Source organism: Leptonychotes weddellii, chromosome 3 (genome assembly GCF_054177405.1).
Source record: "Leptonychotes weddellii isolate Sample4059 chromosome 3, ASM5417740v2, whole genome shotgun sequence".
Classification (NCBI taxonomy): domain Eukaryota; kingdom Metazoa; phylum Chordata; class Mammalia; order Carnivora; family Phocidae; genus Leptonychotes; species Leptonychotes weddellii.
In genome coordinates this window covers 56,420,847-56,434,109 of record NC_138371.1, presented here as the reverse complement: position 1 = coordinate 56,434,109, position 13,263 = coordinate 56,420,847, and the positions used below count along the sequence as shown (strand labels likewise).

General features: G+C 41.5%; 1 protein-coding gene across 1 annotated transcript in view; it reads left to right on the top strand.

Moving 5' to 3' along the window:
- LOC115938333 (myosin-IIIb-like) overlaps positions 1-3,602 on the top strand; it is a 33,877-nt gene extending 30,275 nt beyond the window's left edge. Inside the window, exon 6 of the mRNA XM_081814217.1 lies at positions 3,453-3,602. Within this exon, the coding sequence (XP_081670343.1) occupies positions 3,453-3,602 (150 nt within the window). The remainder of the gene's footprint in view (positions 1-3,452) is intronic.
- Positions 3,603-13,263: the final 9,661 nt, after the last annotated feature.

Here is a 13,263-nt window from a genome sequence, read left to right as displayed (position 1 = left end):
TGATATATATATTCAATGGAATATTATGCAGCCATCAAAAAATTGAAACCTTGCCATTTGCAACAACGTGAATGGAACTAGAGGGTATTATGCTAAGTGAAATAAGTCAATCAGAGAAAGACAAGTATTATATGATCTCACTGATATGAGGAATTTGAGAAACAAGACAGAGTATCATAGGGGAAGGGAGGGAAAAATGAAACAAGACGAAACCAGAGAGGGAGACAAACCATAAGAGACTCTTTATCTCAGGAAACAAACTGAGGGTTGCTGGAGTGGTGGGGGGTGGGAGGGATGGGGTGGCTGGGTGATAGACATTGGGGAGGGTATGTGCTATGGTGAGCACTGTGAAGTGTGCAAGACTGTTGAATCACAGAACTGTACCCCTGAAACAAATAATACATTATATGTTAATAAAAAAAAAGAAATAGTTGTGGATTTTGGTGTTGGATAGATAAGGAATCCAGGATGTGTTGACCTCAGTTGTGATGCATCCTCTTAGGGTGCGTCTATGAATCCCATCACACATGTAGCCCACATAAAGGGTCTTTTACTTCTGTGAAAGATCGGTCCTGAAAGAGACTCCTTCTGAGGGGATGGGAATTTAAGTGACAAAAATCTCAAGAAACGTGGTTAAATTTATTCAAAATATGAGGGCAGAAGCTGATAATTCAGCCATTCTTTGAACATAACCTTTATTGTGTAGAACACTTGCCATATTATAATGATTTGTTTACTTGTCTCTGCCTGGTTTCAAATTCTGACCCTTACAATGACTAGCTATGGGCCATGGGTAAGCTATTTAACTGCGCTATGCTTTAGTTTCCACACCTATGCAAAGTGATGAGAGCACCTACCTCATAGAAGATTATGAAGATTAAATTCAGAGTGAATTTAGCTTTCTCTCCCTAGGACCTGGTACCATGCCTGACTCATGGGTACTCAGTAATTATTTGTGAATTATTTTAGAAGCAAAATTTTCTGTAAACTTCTTTGGAAAGCTGATCTTAAGTTCTTTGTCGAATTACAAACTAAGTTTTGGGAGGAGAATTTGGCCAAGAGAAACTTTTCTATTAGTCAGACAGAACTGAAGATAAGGTCTGTAAAGAGAAGTTGAAACCAGATAAATGTTTTGAATATTTTATGCCTGCACTTGCGAAACATTAGGATATCTCCATTCCCGCATTTGGATGGGTTCTTGGAATTGCCTTCTGTGTCCCATCCAAAATGGCTAGAAGTTGATTTGAATTTCTTCCCAGAAGGTGTGGACTTTGGGCACTAGAGACTTTCTGTTGTCTTGCTTCCCCTGGCATGGTCTCCCTCTAATATCCCAAGCATTTGGAGCCCATATCCTTTATTGGATATGCTAGTACACATTGTCTTAGGACATTTAGAGTGGACATGGTTTGTCATTTACTTATTATAGGCTCACTTCAAATTTTAATTGGCCATAGCTTTTGTTGGAGAAGGACAGAGTCTTATTTTTCTTTCCCTCATAGGAATGTGTAAGAATGGTGAACTATTTGCTGATTGATAGGTCTAAAGTTATGTTTGTTCCACATGTTTAGAAATGTCATTTCTGAAAGGGAAGCTGTTGAATAGCCTTCTTTGGAGATCTTTAAAAATAGCAGTGTTTCTCACCTGCTTGGGGTATGAAAGGGAGGTCTTTGGGGGCTATGCAATGGCTTCTGCTTCTGAAGTTGGAATTATTTGAACTTTAGTTTGAATGCATGTTTGAAAATCACGTGTTAAAATGGCAGGATATTCTATGGCAGGTTAGTCTATTCAGAGAATAGGGCTGGTATCAGGCCAGGGATGTAGGAATATGAAAAGGCATACTTCAGTTCAGAAACCAGAAGATAAGGGTAGAGGGCAATTATAGGAGCAAAAGCACCAGGTCTCAGGCAAGATGGTAGGCATATTTGTCATTGCAAGTCCAATTAAGTGGGTCTGGCCAAGAGGAGATATAATAGTTTTCTGTCACTGCAAACTATAGTATTGCACATGTGAGGCTTAAAACAACACACGTTTATTCTCCAGGTCATTAGTCAGGTACAAGACTCACCTGGCTAAAATGAACTCCATCTGGAATTCTCACTGGCATCTCAGACTTAACATGTCCTACCTAAATGGAGCTCCTGCCTTTCAACCCGAAGCTGTTTCTCCTCCTGTTTTCCCCATCTCATCAAATACCAGTTCCATTCTGGAATTGCTCAGTCAAAAACTGTGGACTCTCCTTCAACTCCTCTTTCTCATAAGCTCCAGTCAGCAAATCTAGTTGGCTCTGCCTTCAAAATTACATAATCAGTCTGATTATTTCTCACTGTCTGCAGTTTGTATTCTTGTAGTAGCATTTTAAACTGGTTTTGCTTCTTCTACTCTTGTCCCATTTTAATGTATCCTCAGCACACCAGCCAGAGTGATCCTGCTAACAGGTAAGCCAAATCTGTCACTCTGCTCTTCATGGCCAGTTGACCCATCTTACTCAGAATCAAAGCCAAATACCTTCTGGTGGCGTATCAGGGCAGGCAGGCCTGTCACTCTGGCCCCCCAGTGCTCTTCAGGGATGTCGCTTGTCTACCTCATAGGCTGTTTGGAGCAGTACAAAGTTTCCTACCTGCCTGTAGCCAAGGGTCATCCTTGGTTGAGGAGGCCGATTTCAGGTCAAATAGGGACACCTGGTTCTTCCACATTCTCTGGTCTACCCCAACCTTCTTCCAGCCCCACTGTGATAGCCACAAGTCAGAGTGGAGGGGCTTTTCCTGACTCAAAAAGTTGATGGAAAGAGATTTCCCCACAGGGTTCCATGTTCCCCAAACCAGGGAAAAACGCAGGGGCATTTTCTGGTTCTGTTGCCCTTATACCCAGTCAAGCCAATAACAGAAGAAGCAGCTGCTACTGAAATACAAACCAGTTGTTGGGGTTGGTGGAGGGGGCAGATGTTCTTAGAAAAAAGGGATGGAAGGGAATGGTTCCTATTTTATGTTAACCACATCAGTCTTCCAGTCTTCAAACATCTTTCTGCTCAATTGGCCACACTCCTGGGGATTTTGTGCAGGAAACAAACATCTTTGCCAGCAACTGTTCCTTGCTGTTGAATTCAGCAGCTGGTAATGAGGTGAAGGATGCAGACAAAGCCTTTCCTTAAGGGATGTCAGAGCGAGCTCAGTGAGGTATGCACCCTTGTGTCTCCCCTTGCACTGTGCTTGGTACCTAGAGGGTTCAATGTATGTTTATTGTACTGAAAGGACACATTTTAAAAAGTTAATGAACACCCAGATGATAAATCAGTCACACACAAATAAGGTCTAGATAACACATATCTTACTATCACTGGAATTCAATATCATTGTAACCAAGGGAACTAACTAAGGGGGGCTAAGATGGTCCAAGGGTCTTTTAGGACATCTGAGGTGGCAGTGGGGTTGATGTGTTTTGCTTTTGTCTGATAGGTCATTGCTTGTGAGCAGCAGTATGACTCTTCCTATGACGCTCGGTGTGACGTCTGGTCCTTGGGGATCACAGCTATTGAACTGGGGGATGGAGACCCTCCCCTCTTTGACATGCATCCTGTGAAAACGCTTTTTAAGATTCCAAGGTAGGACACAAGATGGCGCTCTTGGCTCATTAGTTCTTTGTGAAAGAGGTTGGTTAAGAGGGATAATAAATAGTTCGTAAACAATTTCTGGCCAAACCTGAGAAAGCCTGGTTGTAAAATGTATTTCTTTTGGGGGAAAATAGGGGAAGTCGAGGAGGAAAGAGGATGGATGTTCCTGAAAGACAGCGTATCCCGAGGAAAAATAGGACCGTGTTGTAACCATTGCATATATTTTCAGTACTCTGATTTTTCTGAGATACTTGTTTATTGTGCTTTGCACAAGAGGACTAAAAATGCAGTTTTGGATTAAGTAATCTGTCTAAATACTGGTGTTTTCTTTTTAATTATATAATCACATCTGGTCATTTTGTTTGTTTGAATCTTTCTCGAGTATTCAGGAAAATTGGGGGATGAAAAACTGTATTATATTTTCATATCCACTCAGAGCAGCACTAAAAAAATATCAGAAAAGTGAATCAGTTATAAGACCTTCTCTCCGTCCCCTGATTTCCATCTCAATGGGACACTGTGCTGAAAGAGGTCTGTTTGGAGGGCATTTAAATGCCAGTATATTTTCTATTGTATGTCTTCATTAGGGGTTTGTACAAGAGGTTTGGTTGTTTGTCTTTCATCGGAATCGGGCTGCTGTTTGGCTGCTTAAGCCTCTAGTTACCGAAAACGAAGCAATCAGGGAGCTCGGTCCTGGCCAGGTTGCAAATTAAGAGGTTTATACCCTCCACATTACTCATTCAAAGGAAGATTCTGGGCGGCTCCAAGCCGGAGTGGAGCTGCAGCCGTTTAACTACTTTAACAATGCAAGTGTTAACCTTTCCTTATCTGCACAATCACACAGCCTTTAAAATTTCTCCTGATTGCAATTTGCATTTCTGATTAGGTCTATTTATATGCAGATGAGGCTCTGTGTTGTTCATCATCATAATGTTATCGTTTTATACCTAATCCAGATGTGAACAACCACCCACCATTATTCCAAAAATGATTCCCACCCAAGTCAGGGTTGGTCTTTTTGCTTTTTCAAAAGTATAAAAACATGTCCAGGCAATTAGAAGAACAGACAAAGTGACTGACTTTTAAAATTAATAGTCTGGTGATCATTCAAAATGATGTAAGAATGCAGGACCAAAAACAGTATTGTATTCAGTAATATGTCAGAAAATGAGAAATGGTGTCTGGGATGATTTGTGTGTATGCTTTGATTTTTTACAAATCATTTACTTTTTTTTTTTTTTTAAGATTTTATTTATTTATTTGAGAGAGAGAGAATGAGAGAGAACACTTGAGAGGGGGGAGGGTCAGAGGGAGAAGCAGACTCCCTGCCGAGCAGGGAGCCCGATGTGGGACTCGATCCAGGGACTCCAGGATCATGACCTGAACCAAAGGCAGTCGCTTAACCAACTGAGCCACCCAGGTGCCCACAAATCATTTACTTTTCATCATTTGTTTACTGGGACCACATAATTTCCCAAAGATCAGAATTAAGGTGTGGCTTCTGATTAGCAAGATATATGTACTTTTGATAAGAAATCATCTATTTGGGCATATTTTTTTCTTTCTGTTTTTTAAGTATATGTTTGTGTACAGACCACCCGTTCAAAAATTTCATAGGGTGTAAATGTGAGGCAGCTTAGAAGGGGGGTGTGTGTGTGTGCGTGTGCACGCATGTTTAAATAGACTTCGTCTTCAGTGACTCCTCTGAGCTTGCTTCTGTGCCCAGCCAAGTCTCTGGTCTCTAGTAATCTCTGCACCTCACTTCTTCCATCTTGGGAGAAGCTTCCAGGTCTGAAACACAAATAACCAAGCCCCACACTGCCTGCTTCCAGACAGGGTGAACCCCAGGAACAGGACAATTGCTAGAAAAAGATCTTAGGGGCAACAAGGATTCTTATCCTAACATAGGTTGAAACTTTTTCTCCTCCTAATGTAACCTCCTGCCCTTTTACCATCTCTTGGTTCCTGCCCAAGTGATGAATCAGATTGGACTAGGTAATGTCAACAATAATCAGTCAGCAGATCCTTGGTGTGATTCTATGTGCTGAACACTTGCCGTTGTCCCAATCCTAACAGCCAACTTGACATTCCTGGGCAGGAAGGATAGAGGTTTAAAAATTAAAATGTAGCATAATTGCATATACTACATAGCATTTTATACTCATCAAGTAATTTACTTAAAAATTACCCTGTCAATTAGAATCATGCAGTTCTCTTATGAAGTATTGTGGATTGACCAAGCACGTATGTGTGTGTACTATTTTAATTTTGAGTGCTAAAAATGTACATTTCCTCAGAAAAGCTCTTTGATGGAGAGTGGAAAAATTAAGCATTTACATATTTTAAATAGGCACTCAGATTATTTACCTCTGTGTTTCATGGGGTTCTTTCTCTCTCTCTCATCCTCTCAGCATTTTCTTCCCTGATGGAGAAAAGAAAATGACAAGTAATGACAAAAATCCTTTGAAGACATTTGGCTTCTGATTCCCTCCCCCGCTTTGGTTATGAGTGTTTTAGGTGTTCTGGAATTCCCTTCAGTTAAGCAATGAGGTCCATTTCAGAATATTCTGGGGTCCAGAACACCATATGTGGCTTCCTCCTTTGCCTTTCCTCACTTGCTTCTTCCCTTTAGAGCCTTCTTTACTGGAAATAAATTGAGTAAACTCCCAAAATAAGGGAAGAAAAGAAACCCTTTACTGAGTCAGGGAAGACGTGACTTTCACAAGTTACAAAGGACTTAGGAATTAATGAAGTGCTGGTTACATGTCAGGTGAGAGCCTCAGATGTCAACAAAGCAGATAATTACATAGGTTCTCTGGACACGGTCAGGAAATATGAAGTGAGACCTGCCTGGATGTGGTTGATTTGCTCGTATACAGGTCTCCTTGCTCTTCCTCCATCTCTTTTGGAGCACCTTCCCCTTTCTTTTGACCTTCACGTTAGAAGATGACACATGGAGTAATCGTGACCTGTCTTTGAAATACTGCGTGACTCGCAGTCTTTCCTACATCACAAACACACAGAAGTTATCTGCTGATTGTGACAGCATCCACTATTTGCTGAACCTGTCAGCATGTGTCATCTTGTCTAACGCCTTTGCTCCAAAAAAAGTCACCCCTCCCTGACGGTCGCTGCTCTGTCTGCTGCTATTTTTCTCTAGCAGTTAGAAGAGAGGCAAAGAATGAAAACCATTTCTCTGGGCATCAGTGGATTTGACATCTCTCTGATGACTTTCTCCTGAGGACTCCTTTAAAATTTCAAAGGCTTAGAAGGATCTCGCAGATGACCTGGATATTTTTTTTCATTTAAAAGGAGATCTGTTTCATAATATGTAATTGCAACAACCCATAGAGTTAGGAGAAAAAATACAATTATGTTGTTCTCTTGGCAACCAGGTATCTTTCCTTAGCTTGGAATCTTTGGCTAATGACCTCTTTGACCTCCTTAGACAGGAGTCAGAAAGGCAGTGGGGACCAGTGTGAGTGTGTTTATTGGACAAGGACTAAGAGCTGTGTTGCCTGCCCATTTCTTTGGGGCCAGATAGAGGCTGACTCTGTCCACTGTCCTACCACTTATCGAGTACTTCCACTTCATTCCTTGTGGAAAATGCAGAATGTTTTCAAGATTCCTAGCCGAAATGTCTTTGGCTGGGAGTGGATGGGACAGAATGGCCTGAACATTCCAGTCCCTGAAGCCGGTGATTTTCCCTTCCTAAAGAGAAGGTTCCCTGGAGTATGCTGAAGAAAGGAGAACTCATGATAATTACCAGTTCATGTTTAGGCTTGTTTTCATCACCAAATTTAGGTTGTTCCAAACTGTACCCAAACTGTACATTATTTTCCTAAGGCTGCCACAACAAATTACCACAAATTTGGTGGCTTAAAACAACATAAACGTATTCTCTTACAGTTCTAGAGACCAGAGGTCCAAAATCAAAATGTTGGCAGAGCCATGCTCCTTCTCAAGGCTCTAGAGGAGAATCCTTCCTTGCCCTTTCCAAGTTCTGGTTACTTCTGATATTCCTTGGTTTGTGGCAGCATAATCCTAATCTCTGTCTCCATTTTCATGTGGCTTTCTTCTGTGTCTCTCCTTGTCTTCTTTTCTGTCATGTCCCAGAAAGACACTTGTTATTGGTTTATAAAAACCCATCCTAATCCAGAATGATCTCATCTCAAGACCCTTGTCTTAATTATATCTGCAAAAGACCCTTATCTCAAATGAGGTCATATTCTCAGGTCCCAAGTGGACAATCTTCTGGGGGCCACAGTTCAACCTACTATACCATCAACTTTCATGTTTTCTAAATTCCCTGAGAAACTAATTTGGGGCAGAATCTAGGATAGCTAGCTAAATGATGATGGAAAAATAATAATAGCTTAGATTTGTTGAGTGCTAACTGTGTGGCAGGCACAGTGCTATGTGTTTCACAAATATAAATGCATCAATCCCTACAGTGACCCTGTTGAGGTAGATTCCATCATCACCCTTTTTTTTCCAGAGGAGAAAACTGGAAGCCCAGGGAGAAAGTCCCTGGTTATGCACCCATGGAGGAAAATGGTTTGAATCTGAGAACTTTGACTCCAAAGCCCACATGTTTGCGACTACAGTCGATCCTTGGACAGCAGTGGCGCCAACCCTCTGTGGTTGAAAATCTGTATTTAACTTTTGAGTCTCCCAAAACAGAACTACTAATAGCCTATTGTTGACCAGAAGCCTGACAGATAACATAAACAGTCAGTTAACACATATTTTGTATGTTATATGTATTATATACTGTATTCTTACAATAAAGTAAGCAAGAGAAAATGTTATTAAGAAAATCATAAGGAAGAGAAAGTACATTTATAGCAGTCTACTGTGTTTACTGAAAAAAAAATCTGCCTGTAAATAGACCCACTCAGTTCAAGCCCATGTTGTTCAAGGGTCAACTGTACATTGAAAAGTTAAAGCCCCTCTTAAGTTATATTTATCGATGAATTATGAGTTAAGCACTAAGGGGACCGGAGTATACAGAAATAAATGGGACATCCTAGTCTTTAAGAAGCTTATAATCCAGCATCGTTCTTCCTGCTCCCAATTTAAACTGCTACTATAAACCTGAAAGTTAGAATTTTATTAACATCAATGATTGTGTCAGCCATGAAATTGAAGAACAGAAATCAAGAGTGTCATCACAGGTGAACATAGGTCTTCCTTGGCTCATTGATTGATTTATGACCCCCAAACCAAAAATCCCTTCCTTCTCCAAGCTCCCTTTTAAGTAACTGCCTTCTAGTTCCTAATTTGAAACACTTAAGACAAGTGTTTGAACTAAAGAATTGCAGAACATATGTTATGTAAAAGAGAGGCATTTCAGGTTATCATTATTGGGACCCAGAAGTTCCTGTGCCATCCTACCCTCCTTGGAAAACCTGCACCTGCCGCATCAGGGCTACTTCTGGTATAGCCAGAATCTCCTCCCCCTTCACCTTCCTCTTATTTTTTTTAAGTAGGAAGAGCTCATTTTGGTTCTGGGGTAAGTGGAAATCTGTTTCTGGCATCGCCTCTCATGCATTCTCTCATGGAAACTATTTTAAAAGATTGTTTAGGAGGAGGCAATGTAACACCTAAAGTTTTCACTTTGGGTGCATTATTGGACTCTTGTGGCCAAGTAGAGTTTTATGGTTGAGTCTGAGGACTTAACCTATCCCTAGAACTTTATGCTTATGGGAAAAAATCTGTCTAAGCTCTAAACTACCCATTCACAAAAGTGTTTTGGAACACAATCTGCTGGGAATTTGGGGATGCCTATGTCCTCTACCCTAGGACATTTCTAACTGTTCACTCTGAATTAGGCTCTGGTTGAGTGCTTGAGTTACAAGGCAGGGTTTATGTGTTTTTCTCTCAAGAAGAACAGTTTTACTTATTCTCTCCTATTCATTGGCAAAGGTGAAAAAGGCAGAAGTTGGATAGCAAAAAAAGAGGAATAAGGAGGAGAAGTCAAAAAGGATACTCTTAGGGTTCCTGGATGATGTGGGTGGTGGGCTCAGAAGAGGTAAATTCCCAGTTGAAATATTTGTGAGTTTAACTGAGAGGTTTCCTCAGGGACCCAGTGCCTACAATTGACTCTTGTTCTGAAACAGAGTCCTTGAGCTGAATTTTCATCGAATTTCATCTGAATTTCTATCATTTTTAAAGGTAAAGATTCTTTTTATTCTGACTTTACTAATTCACAAGCCAAATTGTTCCTACGTGGGAAGCCTGCTCCTCAGCTGCAAGAGGATGCAGAGGCAGCAGGGAGCCCTGAGTCACCAGTAATTGTCTTACTGTTACAGAATTGTCACAGGACATTTTCCCTTAGGGCTGTGAAATATAAGGAAAAGAAATTAAAACTAAACTATTGTTGTTGAAGTGTAATGAGTGAGGGGGGTGGGTGTTTAATGGCACAGTAAGGCTAGATTTGCCCCGGGAAAATTTGGTTTCTCTTCACCAACCCAGGTCACTTAGCTATTGGCCTTTTGAGCAACGAACCCTCACAATCTCGGCTTCACTCATAAAGCAAGAAAAGCTAGAAGAATTAGCATCATTTAGTATTTATTGAGTGCCTAACAGAAAAAAAGTTCTGACATAATCCAGTGGAAAAACAGTCGTCTTTTATGAGTCTTTTTCTTTCTTTGGGAGATTTCTAGTCCCGTTTTCAGTGGATTGTGGTCCCTATCCCTCAGGATGCCTTAGGGGTGCCCCTTCTCCCCTGGAGTCTCCTGTCCATTTCCTTGGGAACACAGTAGCTGGAGGCAGCTGGAAGAAATGCCCCAGAAGGCTTCCACTCTGTGGAACATGTTTCCAAACTCTTTTTTTAATTTGAGTTGAGCAGCTGGGGCTGTTCGTTCCTGTGGAGGTGCACCTTGCTGCCCCCCCTGAATCCTGGCAGGCAGGGAGAGTTCAGCTCTACAAGGTTTCATTTGGGGATCAGGTGGCAAAGCAGAAGCGTGCCTTCAGGGACTGCTGGTCCCTATCCATGTTGAGTAAGAAGCCTATCCTGAGAGAAGGGAAAGGCCCGAGAATGATAGGTGTTGATTTACAGCACTATCCATGCTTTCTCCCTCATTACTCTTGATTTCATTATTTTGGCACCACTTTGGCTAATTCCAGCTTAGCTCCTAAATGATGGCGAGATGGGAAAAGAGGGTAGACAAGGAAACAGAGTTCAAAATAGTACCAAAAGTTTTGAAGTTCCCAATTTCCTCTTGATTCCAGAAAAAGCTAGGGACTAAAGGTGAGGAATATTTATAAACTGCCTTGATAGGTTGTCATAGTGGTAGGGCAGGGGCAACACAAGGGTGAAGAGGAAAGGGAGTAGTCTGGAGGAAGGCTTTTCACAGCAGAAGCTGTCCTTTCCAGGAGAATCTTAGAGTCAGATGAAGCCAGTGTCATCAGAAAGAAAATGTAGAGTATTGGTCAAGCATTGGTGTATCAGTTATTTACTGGTATGTAACAAACCACCCCCAAACTTAGTTGCTTAAAGCAGTAATCATTTATTATTTCTCATGAGTCTGTCAGGTCTCAGGGTGGTTCTGTGGATCTTGGCTGGACTTACTCATGCATCTGTGGTTAGCTGGGGATTTCGCTGGGGGCTGGCTGGTCTAGGATGGCCTTGGCTAGGACAACTAGGCTCTGCTTCATGTGGTTCCTCATCCTCTACTAGGCTAGCCAGGGCTGTTCTCGCATTGGTGACAGGGTTCCAAGCAGGAAGGGGTAGAAAATTGGCCCATTTTTGCAATCAGTTTACCATAGATAAGTGTTCTACAGTTAGTCTATGTGGGTTCAAATACCAGCTTTACCACCTTCAAGCTGTATGAACTTGACCAAGTTACTTAATGTCTCTGTGCTTCAGCTTCCTCCTTGGTAAAATGGAGATGTGAATACTATCAGCTTCATAGAATTGTTGGGAGCAGTTAATCAATGTAAAATGCTCAGAACAGTTCATAGTAATCATTCGATTTTTGCTGGGTGCTCCCAAAGAAAAAATCCCAAGGATATAGTTGTATGTAAGGAATTTGCTTTCCCTTGTAGCTCAAGAATTGAAAACTTCTATTCAAAAGAGCCATCCTGAGATCAGTCATTTGAAAGTTTAACTAAGTGATTGATGATTGTATGGGGAATTGAGAGAGAATGAAGACTGATTTTCAGTAAATCCTTACTACTTCTACTGCACCTGTCTGAAGGACTCTGCCATGAATATCCATTGTCACAACTCCTTTGTTAATAGACACACTCCTAAGAGATATGGACTCTCCCCTTGCCCCCATACACACCCGTGAATGTGATGACAGGAACTGCCCATTGGGAAGCAGAGCTGGCCTTGTCTCCACTCCCAGTGTGTCTACAATGAATGGAGATGCTGAGGCCACAGTGCTTTTCCTTTCCTATCAGTTCCATCTTTGTGGTGGCTTTGTGCTTGGTGGATGAGTTGTGTGATGGGGGTTTGGCTGCCTCCCCCAATAGGGCCCCTTTAGCTCCCTTGATAAGTACAAACTTCGCCCAGGTTCTGGATATTTCTTGTCCCCAGGTAAAAGGACAGGAGTAGGAGTTGTAGGCAGCATTGAGTCTAGATTGGGCTCCATTTTGCTCCCATTTTTTTCCACCAAAGAGAATGACTTTTTTTTAGCCCAGCCTGGAATGGCTAAAAACATTGGCAACTGGAGATAGAAACCCAAGCCAGTCAAGGGAATTGTAAGGAGAGCACTTAGTTGTTTCAGATGAGTTCAGGTTTCTTGGCGGGGAGGAGTGATAGCCCAGGTCCTGAGAGAATATACAGGTAAGACTTCTAACCCACTGTCAGTGATCTTGGAAGAATTCTGCAGAACAGGAACAGTGTTCAAGGAGTGGAAAGGGGAGGATGTGCTACAATTCTTCAAAAAAGGGAAGAAGGCAGAATCTGCAAATTACTACCTGGTGAGCTTGACTTTCATTATGGACTAATTACTAAGATTTTTTTTTCTTTTCCTTGAATAGTTTGTGAATTCTTAGGAGAAAAAGTTGTGATCACTAGGAATTAGCATGGGTTCACTAAAAGTAGGACATGTCAGATTAATGTCCTTGTTTGGCAAGACTGGTACAAAACGGAGAGTGTTTTAGACATAATATATTTGTAATTTTGCCTTTAGGTAAAATCTGTTGTGATATCTTTGTGGCCACGATGGAGAAACATAGGCTAGAGAATGGTGGTAGTGATGGATCATACCCAAGAAAGATTGTATTAAGGAATGTTTGATAATGGTGTCAGTGTCAACCTGGCAAAGGAAGTCCTAGAGGCCTTGGGCAGGGTTCTGCTGACCACCCTGCCTGTTGAATGTTTTAAAATTTGTAATGAGTTGGAGGACATTGGTAGCCTATAGGTCACATTCATGGAAGGGTAGCTGGTATGTTGGATGACAGACTTGGAACCCCAAAAGATCTCAGTTGTCAAGAACAATGGGGATTTCTAACAAACAACTCAGAAACTCTGGTAAGCTTTACCAGCTGACAGCCATGGCTTCATAACCCACAGGGGAAAAATGAATTTAATTGTGACTGTAAGTCCAATAGGAGTCAAATCAGTTAACTGCATGGTTAACATAAGGTTTAATAGTCAAAACAAATACCACCCCTACCCCCACATTGGCTCTGTCCCAGTC